Source organism: Dipodomys merriami, unplaced genomic scaffold (assembly GCF_024711535.1).
Source record: "Dipodomys merriami isolate MVZ:Mamm:240054 unplaced genomic scaffold, mDipMer1.0.p SCAF_34, whole genome shotgun sequence".
NCBI classification, from domain to species: Eukaryota; Metazoa; Chordata; class Mammalia; order Rodentia; family Heteromyidae; genus Dipodomys; species Dipodomys merriami.
In genome coordinates this window covers 443,441-467,032 of record NW_027204937.1, presented here as the reverse complement: position 1 = coordinate 467,032, position 23,592 = coordinate 443,441, and the positions used below count along the sequence as shown (strand labels likewise).

Here is a 23,592-nt window from a genome sequence, read left to right as displayed (position 1 = left end):
TCACAAATTGTTCTGCTTGAGCACACATCTCCAGGCCTGGGAGCAAGAATGGCAAGAGGGGTCCAGAATCCAGAGCAGGGTAGCAGGACTCAGGCCTGCAGCAGAAAGCATGGCCCCCCAGTCTGCAAGCTAGAGGTCAGGAGACTTCCACAGGCCTGAGAGCAAGACTGGCCCAAGCAGGAAACTGGAACCAGGCAGGTGCAGGATGGGAATGAGCAGATAGGGGGAGGACCAAGCTGACACTGACCCAGAATGGCCACTTACGATTTTACCTGTGACATCTCCCTGCCCTGTGGGGGAAGGAACTGGCATCCCCATGTCACAGAAGAACAAAGTAGGCCATAGGACCAATCACACATTACTCAGGTTGAACAAGTGAAATGAGAACTGGCACCTGGAAGCCATTGCTGAGCAGAGAGGATGTAGCGAAATCCCGAGTGGGAAGTGTGGGAATAATGGCTGAAGGAACCCAGGTGAGAGGTGTGGGGGAACTCTGCCGAGAGGAAGAACACTGGAGAGCTAGGAGGGCCGAGGGGAGGGGGGGGGACAGCAGCTGAGGGGACCGGACAGCAGTGGAGGGCATGGAACAGCTGGGCTTCCTCAGCTGCAAGACCAGTCCTGGCTTTGCTCAGGAGGGCAGCACGGAGCCGCACCCCGGAGGGAGGTGATCTTGGGCAAAAGTGGGGTTCCAGAGCTCTTGCGGGGCACGCCCCAGTCCTGTGAGCTGGGCCAGCTCTTGTCCTCCTCTGAAACAGTTTCCTCATCTGCTGAGCAGAGTGAAAAGTTCTCCCTTTTGCCCCGCGTACCCGGGTTTGCGAGGCCCGCATTTGGCAATGCACCTGTTTTTCTGGCACACCTGGTTGTGCAAGGCTGTGTCTAGCTGAGCAGCGAAAGCGGAAACACCTACAGGACACTCCCCGTGGCTGACACGGGACCCACCCATGGGCGGGAGGCGCCCAGGATCCCTGGGTCGGACGGGGACCCGGTGGTGGCCGCGCCCTGGGCCTCCATGCCGGCTCGCTCTGGCTGGCGTCCTCCCCGCCCCGCACCCCGCCATCCACTGCCCACCCACCGACTTGGCGAGGCCAAGGGAGCAACAGCGCAGCCATGACGGATCCCGAGGCCGTGGCTGACGACCTGGACGCGCTCATCGACGACCTAGACTACCTCCCCGGCCACTTCCACCTGGAGATGCAGCTGAACTTCGAGCCGTGCGCGCCGGCCTCATCGCGACCCCGCGATCTGAAGCTGCAGCGGGAGCGCCTGCGGCAGGAGCTGGAGCTGGCGGCTGCGGGGCAGAGGCCGGCCTTGGGCCACCTGCTGGGCGCGCTCGCCTTCCACCTGGAGGAGCTGGACGAGGCCCGCGAGCGCTTCCTCCAGGTGGCCCGCGAAGACCCCGGCAACCTCAACGCCTGGGCCAACCTGGCACACGTGTACGGGCGTCTGGGCCAGGAGGAGGAGGAGGAGGCGTGCGCCGCGAGGCTGGCGGGCCTCATGGGCTTGGCAGAAGAGCCCGAGGCCTCCGGGGACCCCCAGCTCCGCGCTGCGCGCTGCCTAGCGGAGCAAGGCTACGCGCACGGCTTCGATGTGGGCTGTGCCAGCCCAGAAGAGCGCGCACGGGTGCTGGTGGCAGGCATCGCCCTCTACGACAAGGCGCTCAGCTACGGGAAGCAGGTGAGGGACACTCCCAGCCCCACACCCCCAAAGGCTGTGGTCTTTGCAGAGACACCTCCTCCAGTGTGCACCCCATTCTCTTCTTGGACGACCTCTATCCCTTTGCCTTCCTGTACTAGGGGCCCACATCGGTATTATTATTGTATTCCCAGAATACTGCAAACCCAACCTGGTCAGTCCATCCCTCTTCCTTGTTCCTTCAAGCAAGTGCCTGTTTCTGTGACCAGAAAAGAAAAGAGAAAAGAGAAGAGAGGAAGGAAAGAAGGAAGGAAGGAAGGAAGGGAGAGAGGGAGGGAGGGAGAGAGGGAGGGAGGGAGGGAGGGGTAGAGAGAAGGTGAGAGGGGGGAGAGGGAGAAAAGAAAGAAAGAAAGAAAGAAAAAGAGAGAGAAAGGGAAAGGAAAGGGAAAGAAGGAAGGAAAGAAAGAAAGAAGGGAGGGAGGGGGAGAGGGGGGAGAGAGAGAAAGAAAGAAAGAAAGAAAGAAAGAAAGAAAGAAAGAAAGAAAGAAAGAAAGAAAGAAAAGAAAGAAAGAAAGAAAGAAAGAAAGAGAAAGAGAGAGAAAGAGAGAAAGGGAAAGGAAAGGGAAGGAAGGAAGGGAGGGAGGGAGGGGTAGAGAGAAGGGGAGAGGGGGGAGAGGGAGAAAAGAAAGAAAGAAAGAAAGAGAGAGAAAGGGAAGGGAAAGGGAAAGAAGGAAGGTAGGAAGGAAAGAAAGAAAGAAGGGAGGGAAGGGTAGAGAGAGAAAGAAAGAGAAAGAGAGAAAGAAAGAGAAAGAGAGAAAGGGAAAGGAAAGGAAAGGAAGGAAGGAAGGAAGGGTAGGAAGGAGGGAAAAGAAAAGATACAGGGGCTGGGAAGGTGGCTCAGTGGTAGAGCGCTTGCCTTGCATGCATGAGGCCCTGGATTCGATTCCTCAGCACCACATAAGCAAAAAGAAAAAAGCCAGAAGTGGCGCTGTGGTTCAAGTGGTAGAGCGCTAGCCTTGAGCTGAAATGCTGAGGGACAGTGCCCAGGCCCAGAGTTCAGGCCCCACGATCAGGCCCCCCCAAAAAAAGAAAAAAAAGAAAAAGAAAAGATACAAGCTGTCCAGGTGCTAGTGACTCACACCTGTAATCCTAACTATTCAGGAGGCTGGGATTTGAGGACCCCATTTCGAAGCCAGCCCAAGCAGGAAGGTCTGTGAGACTTTTATCTCCAATTAACTACCAAAAAGCCAGAAGTGAAGCTGTGGCTCAAGTGGTAGAGTGTCAGCCTTGAAAGAAAAAGCTAAAGGACAGTGCCCAGGCTCTGAGTTCAAGCCCCAGTACACACACACACACACACACACACACACACACACACACACACACACACACACACACACACACACACACACACACACACACACACACACACACACACACACACACACACACACACACACACTAGCTGATAAACCCTCGGAATCTGGGGAGGGCATTTGAGGTCCTTGGTGACTGCCACCTGTCTCTCTTCCTCTACTTTCCCCATTTTCAGCCAGGCTTTGGCCATATTCTACTGCACCTTGATTCCCGTGAGCCTTTGCTCCTAACAGTTCACTTTGTGCTGGCTCGGGCTCTTCTTGGGCGACCTTCTATTCCACCTTTGCCTGGAAGGCTTTTCAGTCCCAGGTCTGTATCAGACATCTCTCTTTAGGATATCTCAATAACTTCCCAGACCATCAGAGTCTCCCCTGAGCTCCCACAGCATGGTTCCTACTGTCTGCCTGGTTTGTCAATGCCTGGTGCATAAGGGCACTCATGCAGCATATGTCAGTGAAGCATAGGGATTGGCATGAAATGGAAAGTTACTAGGCAAACAAGTTGCCTGTTGCTGCAGAACAAGTCTCCCTCAAACTTCATGGCATAAAGCAGTAAGCACTTGTCTTTGTACTGTTTTGTGGGGGTAGGAATCCAGACATGGCTCAGCTCAGTGCCGAGGGCACAGTGGTCGAAGCTGAAGGCTCGCCTGGGAGAAGGGAGACTTTCAGTTCAGCTCTTTACCAGCAGCTGGCAACATCATATCACTTGTGCCATATTCTGTTCATTAGAAGCAAGCCAGTAGATCCAACCCACACTCCAAGGGTGGAAATTAACCAAATCCTACATCCCAGGTGGTGATCACGGGGTCTATCTCTCAAGTTGCCTGCTGCAGGAGGTATGAATGGCGGGAGAACGATGTGGAGGGCATTCTCTCTCCTATGAAAGAAAATACCACAGTTGAGAGAGGGTGCTGTGACTTCTGTGAAAGCATAACTCAGTCAAGGTCAAGCAGAGAACAGTACTGTTTCCTAATTTATAGACTGGTGATATTTAAAGAGCCACAACCTTTACACACAGGCAGCATATCTGCATTCACAAAGCCCACATATACTCTCTCAGTGTTTTTTTCCACCCAAATTCATGGCTTCTGTAAGGAGAAATGTGTGATTCACAACCTCAAGGAGAGCGTGAATGGGTGGGCATAGACTTGACTTTCAGACAGCAGTGCAGGGTAGAGGCTGGGAAGAGACTCTGGGCCAGTGGCCCAGGTTCTGAACCCAACTCTCCATGCTCTCACTTCTAATGGGCACTTAGCATCTCTAGCATCCCTTCCCTGTCTGTGAAATGGGATAATAATAGGGTAACATCCTCAGTAAAACAAGGACATCCTTTACTTGGCAGATGTCATAATTAAGAGTTAGAGTTTGAAGCTGGTCACTGGTGTCTCATGTCTGTAGAACTAGCTACTCCGGAGGCTGAAACCTGGAGGATTATGATTTGAAATCAACCTGGGTAGAAAAGTCCATGAGACTCCAACTCCAACGAACCAGCAAAATTCCAGGCTGGAGGCGTGGTTCAACAGTTAGAGCACCAACTGTAAACAAGAAAGCCAAGCGGAGCTTGAGACCCTGAGTTCGAGCCCTTGCACTGGGAGGAAGCAGGGAGGGTGGGAAAGGAGGAAGAAGCATTAATGATTGTAAAGTCCCTAGAAAGAGCCTACACAGCGACAAGGCAGGGTTCCAGGTGTCCCTCAGCCACGCACAACACCTCCTCCATCTGCAAGCTGGGTGCAGGTGTGCCCATCAAATGGAGCCAGCAGGCTGGAGGTCTCCAGTTTTGAAGTCTAAGCCTGTGGCCCTGAATGCCAGGCTGCCCTGCGTGGACAGCACCCAGCACTGTGGTGACCAACATTATGGTCTCAGGTGGTTTGGGGACCTGAAGAGCCTTGGGGGAGCAGCTAGGGGGCTCAGAGCTCATTAGGGCTGTAGTGATCCCCGCAGAGATGCTCTTTCTCTCTACTGTGAGCACAGGAAGGAGCACTGTATGGTCCCTCGGGAGGCATTCTGGGAAGGCTTCCTGGAGGAGGTAAACAGGGAGAGTTCAAGGATGATAAACAAACAGAGGTCAGTTCCATCGTCTCCACAGTCAGCACAGACACACGGGGCAGCGAGTGAACACCCAGCTGAGCGAGTGCTGAGTCAGGTGCCCAGTGTTCCCCAGAGGGAGCCAATGGCTGCAGGCGGGGCTGGGTGGGTAGAGGCAATGTGGCTCTCAGGCTCTGTGCTGCGTCCTTGGGCCTGGTCCAGTGCTGCTCCCCAGTTCTGTCCAGAGTAGCTGCGGTCAGGAGAGACAGGTGTCATTGAGGAGCTGATGGCATGGTGTTTATAAAGTACCTGACCCAGGGCACAGGCTCAGTGGTAGATCACTTGCCGAGTGTGCACAAGGCCCTGGTTCTGTCCACAGTGCTGCAAAAAATAAATAAATAAATAAAAATAAAAAATGAATAAATAAATTCCTTCTTAAAGTTCTGGCATCAAGAAGCTGCTCAAGAAATAGGTGCAGTCAGGATGACAGTGAAGTCCCCCAGCTTCCTCCTCCCCTGCCTGCTACTTGGCAGCAATTCTCACCTGCTTATAGTTCTCCAAATATCCTGTACTGGTTTATGCCTCTGAGAGGGTTCAGTGCCCCCTGCCTAGGCAGCAAGCGCCATGCATCAGAGACCAGCTCCGGTGTCACCTCCTCTTGGAAGCCTCCCTCACTCAGCTGACTTGGTCGTATCTGTGACCACCTCACACAGTCCTCACAGGAGACTTACCTTACAGACCAGAGAGCTGCAGCGTAGCAAGCGATGTGTCCTAGGGGACAGAGCTAGTAGGTAGCAGTTGAACCTACTACTGCTCCTGATTCCAAATCTTTGCTTTGTGTGTGTGTGTGTGTGTGTGTGTGTGTGTGTGTGTGTGTGTGTGTGTGTGTGTGTGTGTGTGTGTGTGTGTGTGTGTGTGTGTGTGTGTGTGTGTGTGTGTGTGTGTGTGTGTGTGTTATCAGTCCTGGGGCTTGAACTCTGGGCCTGGGCAACTGTCCCTGAGCTCTTCAGTTCAAGGCAAGCACTCTACCACTTGAGCCACAGCATCACTTCCGTTTTCTGGTGGTTAATTGGAGATAAGAGTCTCACGGACTTCCCTGACCAGGCTGCAAATCTTTACTCTTGGTCAGGCACAGGTGGTTCATTCCTGTAATCCTACCTCTTTGGGAGAATGAGATAAGGAGGAGCATCATGGTTTGAGGCAAGCTCCATTCACAAGAGTTCATCCCAAAGGACGAAAGCTGTATGTGGTGGCACATGCCTGTTATCTTAGCTATGACAGGAAGCATAAAATAGGCAGCTGGTGGTCCAGCCACGTGTCCTGGAAATTCGAGAGATTTTTATCTCCAAATAACCAGTGCGAACTGGGCTGGAGGCATGCATGGCTCACAGTAGGATGAGTGACCTAAGAAACACAAGGTTTTGAGTGCAAAGCACTATTGCCACTCAAGAGAAAAGCCTTTGATCTTTCTGGAGGGGGTCACAGAAGTGGGAGTGAGGAAGGCCAGTGGAGAAGGGACCCTCTCCAGAAAAAGAAAACCGGGGCAGAGGAAAGTCACCATGTCTTGTGTTGAGGATACTCAGAGGATGGGTGTGGAAGGTAGAGGCAGTAAGGGCCTTCCTTCAGTGTAATGGCCCCTGCAGAGTGCTGCGGGACTGGGCATCTGCAGCTGTGTCAGTCTAGGCTGTGACCAGAGATGTTTTACCTGACGAGGCTGGGCCAACACAGGCAGGGAAGGGCCCCAAGAGCCAGAGGATAAAGAGGTGCTAGAGAGCAGTAGACAACCCCTCTGCTGACCAGTGACAAAAGGACATGCTATGGGGCTAGTTCAGCTCAGAATCTGAAAACAAGCAGGCCTGATGCATGGGCGGGTGCATCTATGTGACTTTCTGTCTCTGTTCTCTGTTGTGGTTGGTTATTTTTTTGTTTGTTTTTGCTGGTCCAGGGTCTGGGTGCTGTCTCTGAGGATTTTGTTTGTTTTCTCTCAAGGCTAGCATGCTACCACTTGAGCCACAGCTCCTACATATGCCTTTTGGATGGTTATTTGGAGTTTAAGAATCTGATAGAGAGCTAGGAATATGGCTTAGTGGTAGAGTGCTTGCCTAGCATGCATAAAGCCCTGGATTCAATTCCTCAGTACCAGGAAAACAAAAAATAAATAAAAGAAATTTTAAAAAGACAAATCCCTCACTTCTTCAAAAAAATAAAAATAAAAAAGAATCTCATGGACAAGCTGGGTGCTGGTGGCTCACACATGTAATTCTAGCTACTCAGGAGGCTGAGATGTGAGGATTGCAGTTCAAAGCCAGCCCAAGCAGGAAAGTCCATGAGACTCTTATCTCCAGTTAACCACAGAAAAAGCTGGAAGTGACGCTGTGGTAGAGTGCTAGCCTTGAGCAAAAGGAGCAGGGACAGAGCCTAGGCCCAGAGTTCGAATGGCAGGACCAGAAAATTAAAAAAAAAAAATCTCATGGACTTTTCTTCCCTGGGCTAGTTTCAAACTGCAATTCTCAGATCTCAGCCTCCTTGGTAGCTGGGACTACAAGGCATGAGCTACTAAGCACCTGCCATCCCCTGTGGTTTTTTTTTCTAACTATTTTTAATTGTTTTTATTAAGCTATTATACAGAGGAGTTATCCCCCTGCTCTTACATGACTAAAAACAAATATGAAAAACCAGTTTGCTTTATCATTCCTGCTCCTCCAGCATCTCCCTCCACCCCCCACCACCATGAGTCACAAAGGGTTTCCTAGTGGCAGACATCAAGGTTTTGTGGGCATTAGGCTCATGTGTACATAGACTCTGCAGTCAGATAAGACCTAGTTATGCGTTCGTGTCAGGCTCTGAGGTTCAACCTTCACTGTCTTTATTAGTGAGACCTCACTAGCTGGGCACTGGGCTCCCCTCACACTCAGGGCACAGCAGCTCAGGGCGGAGAAGGGACTTCTCTGGTAACCTTGTGCTATGTGGATTTCACCAGGCATCTGGGCATGAGGGAGGGAGAGAGGGAGGGGAGGCAAAGCTACAGGCCAGCCTCACAAACAGGTATGTGAATTCCAATCCTTCTTACCCTACAGGGTGGTAACTGGCAAGAAGGTACCCTTGGTTAGCCACCCCAGGGTCCCAGTGTCTGTGTGTGTGTTCAGGTGTGATTGTGCACATGTGCACACGCATCCCTCCACACTTCTGAGTGGTTATATTTGATTCAGCTGGGTCATGTAAGGATAAGCCCAGCACTGAGCTTGTGCTTTTCATAGATAAATGATCTCACTGGGTCATCACAGAAATACTGAAAATCCCATTCCTTATTAACCCCAGTCTAAAGACAAGCAAGTGGAAGCTCAGAGAGGTGTAGTGACTTGCCCAGAGGCACACAGCATGAGCGGCTGAAAGGAACTGAAGCACAGGCTAAGGACAGCACTCCTGAGGGTCTGACTCAGACTTCTTCTTTTTTTGGGGGGGGGGGGGGCGAGGGGTCTGGTTGTGGGGCCTGAACTCTGGGCCTGGGCGCTGTCCCTCAGCTCTTCAGCTCAAGGCTAGTGCTCTACCACTTGAGCCACAGCGCCACTTCCGGCTTTTTTCTTTTTGCTTATGGGGTGCTGAGGAATCGAACCCAGGGACTCATGCATTCAAGGCAAGCACTCCACCACTGAGCCACCTTCCCAGCCCCTGACTCAGACTTCTTGACCTCACCTTGTACATCAGTGCTGCCGAGTTGGCTGCTGGCTTCTTGCGCACTTAACTGGTGAGTTTGAGGGTTGAGTCTCCCTTCCTATAGATTTGGGGTCCCCTCCCCCCTCCCCCACCGCTGCTCTAACAGGATCCAGCAGCACCAGCCTCTGGCTGGGAGAAGGAGTTGTGTACATATGGTGTCATACTACACAGGCTCATGAGGCCTGTTAGTGCTGCACCCTTTCCCATTGGGGCTAGAATTGGATTTGGACCCAGGACAAGGCAAGATGTAGCCCTTTCTCTCTAGGGACCATGGACTAGAGAAGTGGCTCCTCATTGTCCAGCACTGAGCCTGTGTCCACATATCAGACTTAGGCCCAAAAAAGACATGCTAATAGTCCATCTGCTCTAAGTAAAATTCATGTGGAACAAGCCAGATGCTGGTGACTCACCACTGTAATCCTAACTACTCAGGAGGCTAAAATCTGAGGATCACAGTTCAGAGCCAGTCCAGGCACAGAAGTCCACAAGACTCTTCTCTCCAATTAACCACCAGAAAACTCAACATGGCATTGTGATTCAAAGTGGCAGAGCACTAGCCTTGAGCAAAAAAGCTCCGGGACAGTGCCCAGGCCCTGAGTTCAAGTCCTAGGACTGGCAAAAAAAAATCATGTGAGACAGTCCAGGAACACAGTGCAGGGCTGAATATTCACTCCCCAGGCAGAGGCTGATCTGCAAACTTCCTACAGCTGGCCGTATTTAACCCTCCATGACCCTCTCCACAAGCTTCTAACACAGGCTGAGTCGGGTGACCTTTCCAGAATCCCTGAGGAGAGATGGCAGGGGCGGGGGTTGGGGGGCCTCTGAGTCCAGCCTTGCATGGCCCTTACACCTGGCAAAGCTGGCAGGAGAGCATCGGCTTCCATGGGGGGCAGAGAGGACCCCTCCTGCCCGTCCCACAGGTGGCAGGGGGCCAGGTGGGCCGACACCACAGAGGACATTCCAGATGTGCAGGAAGAACGAATTGTCCTCCTAGACCAGCAGTTTGTGACTTCCTCAGTGGTGTCAGCCTTCACAGTGTCAGCAAGGAGTCAGAGAGGATGTGGGGTGTTGGAGGGAGGCCCACGAGGCCGTGGAGGCCAAAGAGGCTGATGGCCTTGATCCCAATACCTCCCCTGTTTTCTCATCTGTACAATATCCTTTCCACCACAGTGAGAATCTGGTGCTGTGTACACAAGTGCCCAGTGACCCCAGAAAGTTCTCAGTCTTTGCCCTCTACCCTTTGCCACTCCCCTCCTGGAAGAGAATGAGTCAGCTGTCAAGAACCCACTCTGGAATGTGGAAGGCAGCCATCAGGGACGAAGTTCAAACTGCAGGCAAATAGTTTCCATAAGAACAAACAAGGTGTCTGTCCAGCCCACTCAGAGCATATAGATCTGAAAGGCATTGGTTTCATAAAAAGGGCTTTTATTGCCACGCTCCCAGCACCCCCTTGATTAGCACCCTGCTTTGAAGGAAATGGAAGGCTTGGAACCATCCCCTACCTACCCAAGTTGACACACACCTGCTCCTGTTTAGGGCTTATCCTGATCCCATTGTTTCTGCCCTGTCACCGGCCCTGCTGCTTACCTACCCAACGGCAGGACCCAGGCTCTTCAGGCATTCCTGAGAACCCCACTTCCTAACCCTGGAACTCAGTGGCTGAGTTTTGAGTTCTGCTGCCTGTCATCTGTTTCATTCTGGGAACATCACCCAACTTCATGCCTTTGTTGCCTCATGTCCTGATAAGTTTTCACCTTTGGGAGAGCGAAGGAGGGAACACATACATCTGTGGTTTGTATATAGTAAGCACTGATTAAACTTGCTGTCGTCAGCATAGCAAAAAGAGCCTTAGGCCCAAGTTTCAGTCCAGGCTTTCACAGTGGCCATGTGGCTTTGAGGACAGTATCTTGCCTCAGTTTCCCCTTTTGTAGTGCGTAGGTAATGGCTTTTACCTTGCATCCTATGCAGGATGTTCTGAGGGCCCAATGGAATCATGTATAAGCCTTCTGTAACTGGTAAACACTGTATAAACTCTAATTCTTTGGAGAAAGACATAGTGGGAAGACCAGGAACTTGAGATCAGAGAGACCTGGCCTCCAGAGCCAGGAGATAGTCTGAAAACTCTCACTGAGTTTGTCCTTCGCTCACCTGCAGCCCAGACCAAGGTTACGTCTTCTACCACAGAGGCAGTGTAGGCCTGGCCCAGTTCCTTTCCATGAACCAGCCACAGGACAGCAGTGTCATTGTTGACATCCAGCTTGAAGCCTGGGCTTCTGTGCTGGACCTCAGGAAACAATCCTCCCTCCTGGTTGCCTCAGCGCCTGGGAGCTGGAGTTCCTGAAGCTGCTCCAGCACAGGCTCCACAGTAACTTTTATCCTCCAGGAGAGGAGAGCAGCCCCTCCCTCAGTGGGAGGGAAGGACAGCCAGAGGCCTGTTTAATTTAATTTAACACACTGTGGCTTGCCAGGTTGCCCCTGGTAACAGCTCCAGCTGCTGCTTCTGCATCAACCAGAAGGCCATTTAAAGAGACAGCTCATTTTCAGTCACCACTGAGTGAACAGCCCTCTGGAAGCTCCGTTGCAAGGATGGAGGATGAAAGCCAAAGCATGCTAGCTAGCGGCTCTATTCCATCTAGCCATGCCATTCCTTCCACTCCGTATCCACTAACCCCAGCTGCAACCCTCCTTTTGCAACTGTCATTCTCAAGTGTGATATTGGGGGCTGTATTTGAGATTTGTCATACACATGTCACTCAAAAGCCAGGTTTTTTGTTGGTTTTTTTGTTTGTTTGTTTTTGTCGGTCATGGAGCTTGAACTTTGGGCTTGGACGCTGTCCCTGCGCTCTTCAGCTCAAGGCAAGCACTCTACTGCTCAAGCCACAGCACCACTTCTGGTTTTCTAGTGGTTTATTGGAGATAAGAGTTTCATGGACTTTCCTACCCGGGCTGGCTTTGAACCATGATCCTCAGATCTCAGCTTCCTGAGTAGCTAGGATTACAGGCATGAGCCACCAGCACCTGGCCCAGGTTTGTTGTTGTTGTTTTGTTAATTTAGTTAAAGGGAAGGAATTAAACTCCTGAGTTGCCCTGCAATTCAGCCATGCTACCATCAGGTGGTGGTATTGCTAGGTTAGTGAAGTCCATAACCAGGCTCTGACTTCAGACATTGATGGTGTGGTAAGGGAAGGGCATGCTGTAAGCCCTGGTGCTAACTGTTGTGTGACCTTGTGCGGAAGTCACTTCAGTGTCTTCAGATGTCATAAGGATTGACAGAATGACTGATTGCTGTGGACAAAGCATGCACTTGACCATGTGGTTAGGGACAAAATTTAATCGATTGCCAAGTGAGAGAGACAGAGAGACAGAGAGACAGAGAGACAAAGAGACAGAGAGGTTGTGCAGCTGTGCTTCAGGGAGAACATTGCTGTGGGCAGTATATTCTCTCCAACTCTGAGACCTGCAAAAGCAGCAGTGGTGCAGTGACCCCACAGGGGCCAGAAGTCCTAGGAGAGGAGGAGACTGGGGACTGAAACAGGTCACAGAGGACAAAGGAGTTGATTGAAGAGCCTGACTCAGCTTCTCCACAATGCAAGCCAGGATAACCCTTCCTTTCAGCTGGTCCTCACAGCCCCTGAGACACCCAGAGTGTTGCAGTTAAGGACCCAGGCTCCCCATGGTCTCCTCCCCCAGGACTTCCAGGCCTCTGCAATCTCTGTTAACACACCCAAACCAACTCATTCCACCTGCTCTCACTTCTGTCCTTTCCCCCTAGTCAGGAGCACATAGGGAAGGCAGGGCCATTTTCTCCTGCTGTGACTCAGTTTGGCCAACCATAAAACAGGTCTGATGTCTGAGGCCATACCACAAGCAGCCAGGCTGCCCAAGGTACCATAGACTCCTGTTCCTGCCCTCAGTCAGACCTGGACAATATGTCAAGGTCTTTAGTCAGCATGGCCCACAGAAAATGCTGCATAACTCTGCATCCATCTTCCTGCTCCATTTCTGTGGAAGGAAAGTAAATACAGTGATCCAGCATCCACCTCTCTGCTTTGGGAAGTATTGCCTATCCTCAAGGGTGCCCTGGGGGGCCTGTTCCTCTCTCCACCACAGTGTTCTTCAAAACTACAGCCTTAGACATATTTCCACTTAACAACTAAGGAGGCTGAGATCTGGTGATCATGGTTCAAAACCAGCCCAGGCAGAAAAGTCCATGAGACGTTTTATCTCCACTTAACCACCAGAAAACTAGAAATGGCACTGTGGCGCAAAGTGGTAGATTGCTAGTCTTGAGCAAAAAAGCTCAGGGACAGCACCTAGGCCCTGAGTTCAAGCCCCATGACAGGCCAAAAAGAAAGAAAGGAAGGAAGGAAGGAAGGAAGGAGAGAGAGAGAAAGAAAGGAAGAAAGAAAGAAAGAAAGGAAGAAAGAAAGAAAGAAAGAAAGAAAGAAAGAAAGAAAGAAAGAAAGAAAGAAAGAAAGAAAGAAAGAAAAAGAAAGAAGGAAAGAAAGAAAGAAAGAAAGAAAGAAGAGAGAGAGAAAAGCAAGCACAGAGGATCTTGGAACTGCGCAGCTCTTACCCCTGCTATGGCTCCCCTCTGCCCTGCAGAGGAATTCCCAATTTTGAACGTGGTACTCAGACCCTCCCGATGTTCTCCTGCTCACTCCCCAACTCCTTGCTCCCTGGTTCCAGCCTCAAACTGCATGCAGATCCCAGCGCCCCCATGCTCCCCCATCTCTGAGCATGAGACCCATGGCCTCTTGAGGTGCCCTGCGGTGTCCACCTGGGCAATTCCCTGGCATCCTGAGCCTCTCTCCAGGGCCGCCTCTGGGAAGCCTGGCAATTTCCTGGACAGGGTGAGATGGCCCTGCAATCTCCCATCATCCCTGTATCCCTTCTCTAATTGTGTCTTTCCTGCCAGGCCCCTCAAGAGGGGACCAACCTCTCCTCTCTTGTTCTCACTGCCCTGCCTCAAGCCACCCAGAGATAATCCTGGAGGGAGGGCTGAGGATTCTCGAGAGCCTCTCTGGGTGCTCTGCCTGGAGCCGGGACTTCCTGCCCCTGCCCCAGTGGGGCACCTACATACAAGGTTCCCTCCCCTTCCAAGTTCATCCAAGGTCCCTGTTGCCCCTCCTCTATGCATACACTCAGCACTGTGCCTCAGGTGTCCTGTCCCCAGGCCTTCACTCATGCTAAGCCCTTCCTCCCGTCTGCCCTGGTCCCCATCTACAGTGCTGCCCACCACTCAAGACCCACCCTAAACTCACAGACCGGGGTGTCCTGTCAGTCCTCACAACCTGCATCACTCTCACAGTCTTGGTCAGGCTTTGCTTTCTACAAGAGTTTTTGGTGAGCTGGCCTGGTGAAGAATCCCAGCTCTGACACTCAAGCCGCATGATTGGCAAAGTCACAATACCTTCAATATGTTCAACTGTAAAAATGGGGCTAACTTGTCCCTCCCAGGTTGGTTGTGCGATTGAGGTGAGCAGGGTAAGGATTCTGCACATGGCAGGTGCTGACAAGTCCTGACTCTGTTTCCCCAGCCAGCTGGGGAGCCTCCTCAGGACAGGGGGTCAGTGCCTACTCAGTACCACATTCTCATAGCAAGTACCACATTCTCAACTAAGACCTGGGGTTGGGGAGGTGGCTCAGTGGTAGAGCGCTTGCCTTGCATGCCTGAGGCCCTGGGTTCGATTCCCCAGCACCACATAAGAAAAAAGAAAAAAGCCGGAAGTGGCGCTGTGGCTCAAGTGGTAGAGCGCTAGCCTTGAGCTGAAGAGCTGAGGGGCAGTGCCCAGGCTCAGAGTTCAGGCCCCACGACCAGATCCCCCCCAAAAAAAAAATCAACTAAGACCTGGCACCAGCTCAGAAATGCCAGCAGAACTGAATGCTGCTGGAGGTATGTAGGTATCCTCAGCTGAGGCAGCCCTGGGATGGGGGTGGGGGAGTGCAGAATACCAATGGTGGGGGATATGAATGAGGGGGGAGGGGCTGGAGCCTGAGGCCAAGCTTCCGACATGCACTGGGGGTTTTATTGGTTTTCATTAAAATTCCTTCCTGAGGCAGGAGCAGCTACTTCCATAAATAACAGCATAAATATTTTATCTGGTACCCAAGTCAGTCTAAATGTGTGGTGATGGGGTTGGCAAGACTAATAATGGGAAAGCAGTTGGTGGAGGGAGGGAGGAGCCTAGGCTGGTCAGGACACGCCCCACAGGCCCACAGGGGCTTTCTCAGGAAGGTAGAGGTGGAGGAAGGTGCTCAATGAGGGCAAGAAAGAAAAATATCCAAAGCAAAAAGGGCTTGGGGTGTGGCTCCAGTGGTTGAGTGCCTGCCTAGCAAATTGAGGCTCTGAGTTCAAACCCCAGTACTGCAAAAATAAATAATAAATAAATTATCCTTTGTGATCAGTGGCCAAATCAGGGCTGGAACCAAGGGGTGTTTAAGGCCAACGTCTTTTCCACTGTGCTTGCTGCCTCTTGGGGTACAGGGAGAGCGTGTAAACCTGTGAACAGCCTTCCTGAGCCCCTCAATAACAACTGCATGGTGTTCTCTGTCTCTCTAGATCCCGCAGGAGGAGAAAAGGAGCTGGTACTTCACCATGGCAATGCTCCTCATCAGGTCAGGCCTGGGGTGGAGAGGAACATGGGGCGGTTGGGGAGAGCCGGGATTGGAACCCAGGCCAAGGGCTGGGGCAGAGGTGGCTGGGGCCCATCCCATGAAGAGGTTTTCCCGGGAGGCTTGCAGAGCTCTGAAGTGATTTGGAGGAACACCCTTTGGGGTCACAGGCTGGATGGCATCTTCCTGGAGCTGGGCAATGAGGAACAGAAGAGGCTGCCTGCCTTCAACCGCACACTGGCCCTGCTGCGACAAGTCCTGAAGTCCTCAGACTCCCTCCACCAAGGTAAGCTCTAGCGTGGAGGTAAAAGGAGATCTTCTGCCCTGTTGTCCCCGTACACTGTCCCTGGTCCTTGTCACAGGCCCTGTCACCAAACTCTAGCACTGTCTCTCTATTTCTGTTGCCACATCTTTCCCCTTTGTGCCTGTCTCATAAACTCATGTGTTCACCTCAAGGAGACAATACTTTTTGTGCTAGCAAACATTCAGATTACCAAGCAGTGCAGAGCAGGGCAAGGTAGCGCCCACCTATAATCCCAACATTGGAAGGCTGAGGAAGAAGGATCATGGGTTTAAAACCAGCCTGATCTACATAGAGAATCTTTGTTCCCTCCCACTCCCAAAGAAATAAAGTGTTACAAGTGCACATTCCTAGACCTGAGGAACAGGATTGGGGATGAAGGCTTCCTCTAAAAGACATTGGCTCACAGAGCCGGACAAGCTAGCACAAGGATCACAGCTACCAGGAGGCAGAATGAGAAGACAGCTATGCCCTGGCATTGAGGTCCTGGGTGACATGTTAGACGGAGGCTGAGCACCAGAATGTCCCACCCACTCCCTCACTCCGCCTGTGCTTCTCTCTACCCCTGCATCACTCCCTCCCTCATGCCCTCACCCCCACTGCCCTTTCCATCCTCTTCATGGGGGCTGCTGCTCCCCAGAGACCTTTCCCACCCTCTCACACCCAGCTCTGGCCTGGTGCTACCTTGGCATGCTGCTGGAGAGGAAGGACACCTTCTCCACTACCCCGATGGGCGTCCATGACTACGGGTACTCAGGGACCGACCCCCTGGACTGCTTTGGCAAGGTACATGCCCCAGTCACATGTACTTTGCACATTTGGAGGAGCCTGACATCTCCCCTCTCCCCCAGAACCATTGTCCCTCTCTGTATCACCCCCACTATGTGGCTAACCCAGGGAGCACCCTCCTCCATACCTCTCTCTCCAACCACCTCATTCCTTTGTGGCCATTCCTCCTCCCTGTGTAAGCCCATGTCCCCCACCTCCAGCTGGCCCAAGCCTATTTCTCTAGGCTTGAAATTGACCCCCAGACTTGCTCCTTGAAACCAGTGTCTACATTGTCCCTACCCCCCCCCCCCCAGTGGAGATAAGATGAGTTTAGTTTAGCTGAACTCTCCTTTCCAGATCCTCCCACGGGCCACATGACCCTAAGGCAAGTCACTCAGAACAGACAGCAGTCAACCAACATGGCAGGAGGGTCGGCGGGGGAAGGGAGGAGGATGCTGTATCCGAGCAGGAAGCCCCAGAAGTACAGGGAGGTAAAGGCTGACTCTGGCCTTTCTGCCCTGGGAAACTGAAGGGATACTGCTGGTGGAGGGGTGACTAGAACCTGAAGGGTCTTCTGGCTACAACAGGCAAACACGGCATTGAGTCAGACTCTCTGGAGTTGAGTGCCAGTGGGTTTGTCCTGAAGTGTTGGGTTCCACATGACAGAACTGATTGGGTAGAGGTGGGAATTAGTACCTCTGTAATGGCAGGAATCTAAGTGGAACCGGGCACCTGTGGCTCAGGCACCATTGAGCCAGTCTGAGAGACAACCTCCTACCCTCTTCCTTCCCAGGCCATTGAGATTGCCAAGGACCAGCCTCCCATCCTGAATCGCCTGGCCAAAATCTTCCACTTCCTAGGAAAGCAAGATATGGCCATTGGAACCTGCAACATGGCCCTGGATGTCCTTCGAGACCCAGAGCTCAACTGGCAGGCATACTGCACCAGGGCCAAGGTGGGTCCATCTGCAGTACCACCTCATCCTGTCATCAAGAATCAGAGGCCAGAGGCCCTGGAACCATTGTGATGGAAGAGGAACCAGATGGTGTTGAGGAAAGTTGTAGAGTAAGCCCTGCCCCCAGAGCCTGGCCAAGGAGCCTCCATGTTCTGGATCAGCCCTGCAGCGTAGGGCTAATGGAATCAACATCCAGCCTCTCCATCTATTGCTTGGGATGTATGACAAGTCATGTCCTCTCCGAACCACACTTTCCAGATGTTAAAGACATGACTAAGGATCTTAGGGTCAGAGGATAAATGAGGTGGCATTGAAATTCATCCCTGGGTATGGGAGGTACTTTAGAAAGGCCCAAGTGCAGTAGACATAGCCTACAGCAGTGGATCAGAGCTCTGGCCTTGAACACAGACAGTCTTGGTTCAGATTCTACATGACCACTTCCAATTCAAAGAACTCAGTTCTAAGCCTCGATTTCCATATGTGTGGATTGGAGAGGACAGATTACCTGCCTCATGAAGTCAATAAGAGCCTTACATTAGATTCCGCATCAAGTATATCATAAGCAATCCTAAAGAACTGGTATTCTCTCTCTCTCTCTCTCTCTCTCTCTCTCTCTCTCTCTCTCTCTCTCTCTCTCTCTCTCTCTCTCTCTCTCTCTCTCTCTCTCTCTCTCTCTCTCTCTCTCTCTCTCTCTCTCTCTCTCTCTCTCTCTCTCTCATCAGTCATGGGCCTGAACTCTGGGCCTGGGCACTGTCCCTCAGCTCTTCAGCTCAAGGCTAGTGCTCTACCACTTGAGCCACAGCACCACTTCCAGCTTTTTCTGCTTATGTGGTGCTGAGGAATCAAACCCAATGCCTCATGCGTGCAAGGCAAATGCTCTACCACTGAGCCGCCTTTTCCCAGCCCTAATTCTCTCATCTCTCGAGACAGTCTCACATGCAGTCATTCACTGCTGCTAGTTACACATTTCAGTGGGAGCCACCTCCCTCCAGCTCTCAGAGCCCATCTGGATGGGGAGCTCCAAGTTTACTTTGCTCCAAAGTAAGTCCTACTTACACTCCGGTTTCTCTTCAGCTCCTATAAATCTTTTACAGTCCCATTTCTCCCATCTTCTCCACCTCCTTTCACGCCACCTAGTGGCCAATCATCTCCCTGTCTTGGTCTCAGGGACTTTACGAAGCTGCCTTAGATGCCAGGCAGGAAATTCCTTGATGTGGTTGATAGGCGTATTATTATCAGTAATAAGGATATTAATTGTTGCAGCAAATGATGGAACAGTTTCGTTGGTCTCAGCATCTCACCTAGTGCTCTTGTTTTTGGGTCTGTCTTACTCCTCACAAGAACACAGTGAGAGAGAGAAGCCAGACATGGGCCAGACTACAAATGGGGCCACAAGGGCACCAAGAAGCAAACAGCTTCCCCTCACCCCAGCTTGCATTCCGTTAGCAGGAACTCTGCTTACCTCCTCACTTCATCATCATCTTGTATCGTAATGCTTGCTGTCTCCCTGTAGCTCCCAAGGTCCACTTTACAGGGAAGGAAGAAGCCAAAGGAAAGAATTCACATGATCAATGTAGAGGCCTCAGCCAACACTAGCACCTATGAGCCAGACCTACTCGCTCTGCTCTTGCAGCCCCCTGGCCTGGCCTTTACCCAGCGTATTCTTTTTCTAGATAGCTGATTAGCTTTCCCCTTACTCTTGCAGACAGCTTCCAGCAGTCATCTTAGTGAAAATATCACCCTTTGACAATAGTTTCTATCCTTGCCTGGTTTACATTTTCTTTTTAACATCAATCACTCTGTAAGATACTAGTTCTTGATTTATTGTGTTTACTATCCCTTCCCCACTACAGGGGGTCTTGCCATTTTGCTCTCTATTGTACCCTCAGTGCCTGGCATATAGTAGATTCTACCTGCATAATGAATGAATGAATGAATGGATAAATGAATGAATGAAATGAGCATGTGCTGGGGCCTGACTAAAACATATTCTGTCTGTTGTCATGGCAATTCCTCCAAGGGAATGGCTTTTCAGATACAGAAAATACGGTTGACAGAGGTACCTTTCTCCAAGTCACCTGGATAATAGTGGGGGGAGGGATCAATATACATTTGCTGAATGAGTAGATAACTCATTTCTTTTTGTACCAATATGAGGGCTTGAACACAGGGCCTGAGTGCTGTCCTGTAGCTTTTTCCATTCATGGTAGTGCTCTATCACTTGAGCCATAGTTCCACTTCTGATTTTTTTCGGTAGATAATTGGAGATAAAGACTCTCCCAGACTGTCCTGCTGAGGCTAGCTATGAATCAAAATCCTCAGCCTCCTGAAGAGCCTCCAGAACAGGATTATGGGTGTGAGCCACTGATGCCTAGCAACTGAGGGGTTCTGACTACACCAGGCCCTCACTGTATGGAAGGGAGGCCAGACGTGGGGGAGTGGCTGGCCAAATTGGCACAGGACTAAGATGGGGGGGGGGGGTGGATTTCTGTTGCACCACCGAAAGTCTGGTGGCTATGGAGAGAGATTGGCTTCATTTGGGTCAGAAAGGAGGCTGAGGTCCTTGCCTAAGCACCTTTTCTGAGCTGACCCTCTGCTGGCAGATCCACATCAGAGCCTACCTACACGACCTGGAGCGGGCCAAGATGGGGCTAGGGGGCATACCTGACAGGAACCATCTGGCCTGTGCCAAGTCTGACCTGGAGGAAGTGGTCAAGGTGTGCCCAGGTCTCAGGGCCTACCTGGACATCAGTCAGGTAAGAAAGCCTTTTAAACTTTATTAGCCAAAGTCTCAGAGAACCTACCAGGGTAGGCCTGGGCAGGAGGACAGACAGTTGTGAAGGTCTCCCCCTTCGGTAACTCATCAACTGCCTCAAAGTATAGAGGGGCCTGGCTCTCTCAGTGGTAAGTACAGTTCGGCATCCAGATGTGCCTACTGTGCTCTGGGGTTACCAAGAGATGAAAATTCTATTTGGGAAAACTCACTGATGGAGATTGACAGGCCCGGGGACATAGGGCTGAGCATGGAGGGGCTGGACCTGTCCTCTTACTTTTCCAGAGGGGCGGAAACAAGACTCGCGTGAACAGTTAAGGGAAAAGGGAGGTTGGGAATGAACAAAGGGGATTTTTAACCATCAGGCTCCGGCTGGGAGGGTGGGGATTTGCGGGAGGAAGGCTCATTCGCTCCCCCCCCCCCCAGGTCTACTACTACATGGGCGTGGACGCTGTGAAGGAGCTGCTGGCGGTGGACGAGGCGGCGCTCAACCAGGCCCTGGTCTTCCTGGCCAAAGCCGGCGAGTCGGAGCTGGGCGCCACGCTGCCCGAGCTGCAGCTGCTGCGGGGCAAGTGCCTGCGAATCCAGGGAGAGGAGGCCAACGCTGCCGCTTGTTTCAAGCGCGCCGTCGAGCTGGACGACGCGGGCTCCGGCCACACCGAGGGCTTCGGCTGCCTGCTGGAGACGCTGCTGGCACAGTGGAGCCAGGCGCAGCTGAGCGACGGCGAGCTGGGCTGCGAGGTGGACGTCTGGCTGCGCCGCGCCCAGGGCAAGTACCCCGCGGCACGCCTGCGCCAAGAGCTGCAGCGCGTGTGGCGCGGCCACACCGAGGAGGTGCTGGGACTGGCTCGGGCCTTGGTGGTCCAGGGACGGCCGGCGCTGGTGCGGCTGCTGTTCGAGACCATGGAACTGGAGGGTGAGAGCGCCGCAGCGCCACGTGGCCGTCGGGCCTTCTCCTTCTGAGCTGGAGCAGGAGACCTGATGGGAGGCCCCGGCGAGGCCCCGTCCCGGCGAAGCCCCGCCCCCCGGAGAGGGCCCGCCCCCGATGAGGCCCCTTAGCCACAGCTGATTGGATCAAGTCTGGGAGCCCAAAGAATGGCTCCACCCTCCCGTGTAGGCAAGGACAGTTCAATTCTTTTAGGAAATTGTGGATGGGCTTCAAGACGAGTTTGAGACCAGCAGAGACTGGGAGACTGTCAATTGAGGGACATGCAGAAGAAACATGGCTCACGCCCTCTGAAAAAAGGAGTTGCCTCAATTGTGGTGATTTTCTAAGTCCTGGTACTGGAGACCCTGATGCTTGAATAGCTAGCTGTCTTTAGATTCCCAAGATCTACAGGGTCCTTTATAATAAAGCCTCATAAATAAGTGAAGTGGGTGTTTCAGCCAGAAAAGCTCTAAACCATTAGGTCAAGATCTCACAATGGGTGGGCTACAGACCGGACCCTAACGTAAATCTGGGTGCACAGAACCCATTCCTACCTACCACCTTTCCATCAGTCCTCTTCCTTGGCCAGTTACTTAGTCTGAAAGGCCTTCCAAACTCCCTGAAATAAAACCCATTAAACAGAACCTTTATCTGATGTCTCTATTCTTCAGAGAATCCATTAGGAAGTGTGCCACCTGTCTCCAATCTTGAACCTTCTGTCAGAGAATGAAGGAAATCTTGGAACTTTACACACTTGGGATCAAAATCCTAAATCTTAGATGTGGAATTTGTTGAAGGCAGATTCTAATTGCCACCAATTATAGAATGGCTGGGCTGGATTCTGCAGCCTCCCACATAAGAGCTAACTTAACCCCCAAATTCAGAGTCAGTTCTTGTCAAATTCCAGGAATGCTAGTTGCACATAATTGCAGCAAGACCTCCATAAGGGTTTATGAGTTCTTTGCATCTTTTGCTTTCTCTGGAGAGCTGTATTCCTTGTATTGCTTATGTCCCTGGACCTCAGGCTGGACCTGAATCTCCATAGCCACTGGAAGATGGGTAGACAGAAGTACAGTGCTGTAGGTCATACCCCACAATCCCTTCACTGCACACCTGGAAGAACAGAGCCAAGAAGGGAAGTGGCATGCTAGTCATCCATCCATCCTCCTCAACCTGTACCTCAGACTGACTTTCAACTTTTTTTTTTTTGGCCAATCTGGAGCTTAAATTCAGGGCCTAGGCACTGTCCCTGAGCTTTTGCTCAAGGCTAGCACTCTACCACTTAAGCCACAAAGCCACCTCTGGTTTCTTCTGTTTATGTAGTACTGAGGAATTGAACAGTTTCATGCATGGTAGGCAAGCATTCTACCACTAAGCCACCTTCCCAGCCCCTTCAAGCATTTTTAAGGTTTGGAAAAAATGCTAATAAATGGAACTACACTAAAGCCTATGTGTTTACTTACACTTATGTGTCACTTGTCACATGGTGCATTCAGACAATGTTCTAAAACTAATGGTGGTATACATGGTGGTACTAGTGGAATGTGGATACAAGGCCACCCTGAGGTCCCTGTTACCTCAGCATTTTAGATAATGATATTCTCTCCCTCCCTCCTCTGTCTCCTTTGCAGCTGGGGCCAGTAGGCAGTATACACGGCCCTGTCTTCTATCCCCACCCCCACCCCAATCCTTCTCCACCCAAAGCTGTAACTATGACCTTCCATGATGGGGACCTGTTTCTTTCTTCTACTTCACTAAACAGATAAACTAAATTTTGGGTGGTTTAGTAGCAAGACTTGTAAGTTGGTGAAGTTTGTCCTTGGCTCATATCCCTGAGATAGGCACCAAATATAGGGTGCCTTGTTGCCAGGGCAACAGGACCAGGACCATTGACAGGGCCATAGATCTACCCATAACTCCCAGTCCTCTGTAGGAGATGCCTCAGGCCCCAGAATGATCTTCCCTAGGCTGCCATAAAAGTACAGATAAAGAAGCTGGTAAAACCAGGCGCTGGTGGCCTATAATCCTAGCTACTCAGAAGGCTGAGATCTGGGGATTATGGTTTGAAGCCAGCTGGAGCAGGAAAACCCAGTTCACCACCAGAAGAGGAACCATGGCTTCAAGTGGTAGAGTGCTAGCCTTGAGCAAAAAAACTCAAGGATAGCACCCATGCCCTGAGTTCAATGACCCCATGACCACCAAAACAAAAACCCTTGGTCTAGACAGCTGATAGCAAGTCCTGCTAACCAAGGGTTCATCTGGCAGGCAGGGCCACCTCCTCAGTGCACAGAAGCAGAACATACAATGGCCCTACAACTACTTCTTGGTCCTAAGGTGCCCAGGGATCTCAGTTCCACAACGATTCAATCTCTATAGGGGGTCTGTGCACAGTGACCCAACAAATCTAGACCTTCCCAGATACACATTTGTTACATAAGCTATACCCTTCAACCAACCTGTCCATCAGAGTTCCCAATAAACAATGGACAGTCCACATTTAACCTGGAA

The 23,592-nt window shown here is 51.7% G+C and overlaps 1 protein-coding gene and 1 long non-coding RNA gene across 2 annotated transcripts; one reads left to right on the top strand and one right to left on the bottom strand.

Moving 5' to 3' along the window:
- Positions 1-926: 926 nt before the first annotated feature.
- On the top strand, positions 927-22,529 carry Ttc22 (tetratricopeptide repeat domain 22). The gene is made up of 7 exons (XM_069987131.1): positions 927-1,674; positions 15,307-15,362; positions 15,530-15,645; positions 16,328-16,446; positions 17,222-17,383; positions 19,987-20,139; positions 20,583-22,529. The coding sequence occupies exons 1-7, from the start codon at positions 1,108-1,110 to the stop codon at positions 21,117-21,119; spliced, it is 1,710 nt and encodes a 569-aa protein (XP_069843232.1). The 5' UTR covers positions 927-1,107; the 3' UTR covers positions 21,120-22,529.
- LOC138803299 (uncharacterized) lies at positions 3,966-11,070 on the bottom strand. The gene is made up of 2 exons (XR_011364928.1): positions 10,893-11,070; positions 3,966-5,411 (listed from the first exon to the last, which is right to left on the bottom strand). It is a non-coding gene; the product is annotated as an uncharacterized lncRNA (long non-coding RNA).
- Positions 22,530-23,592: the final 1,063 nt, after the last annotated feature.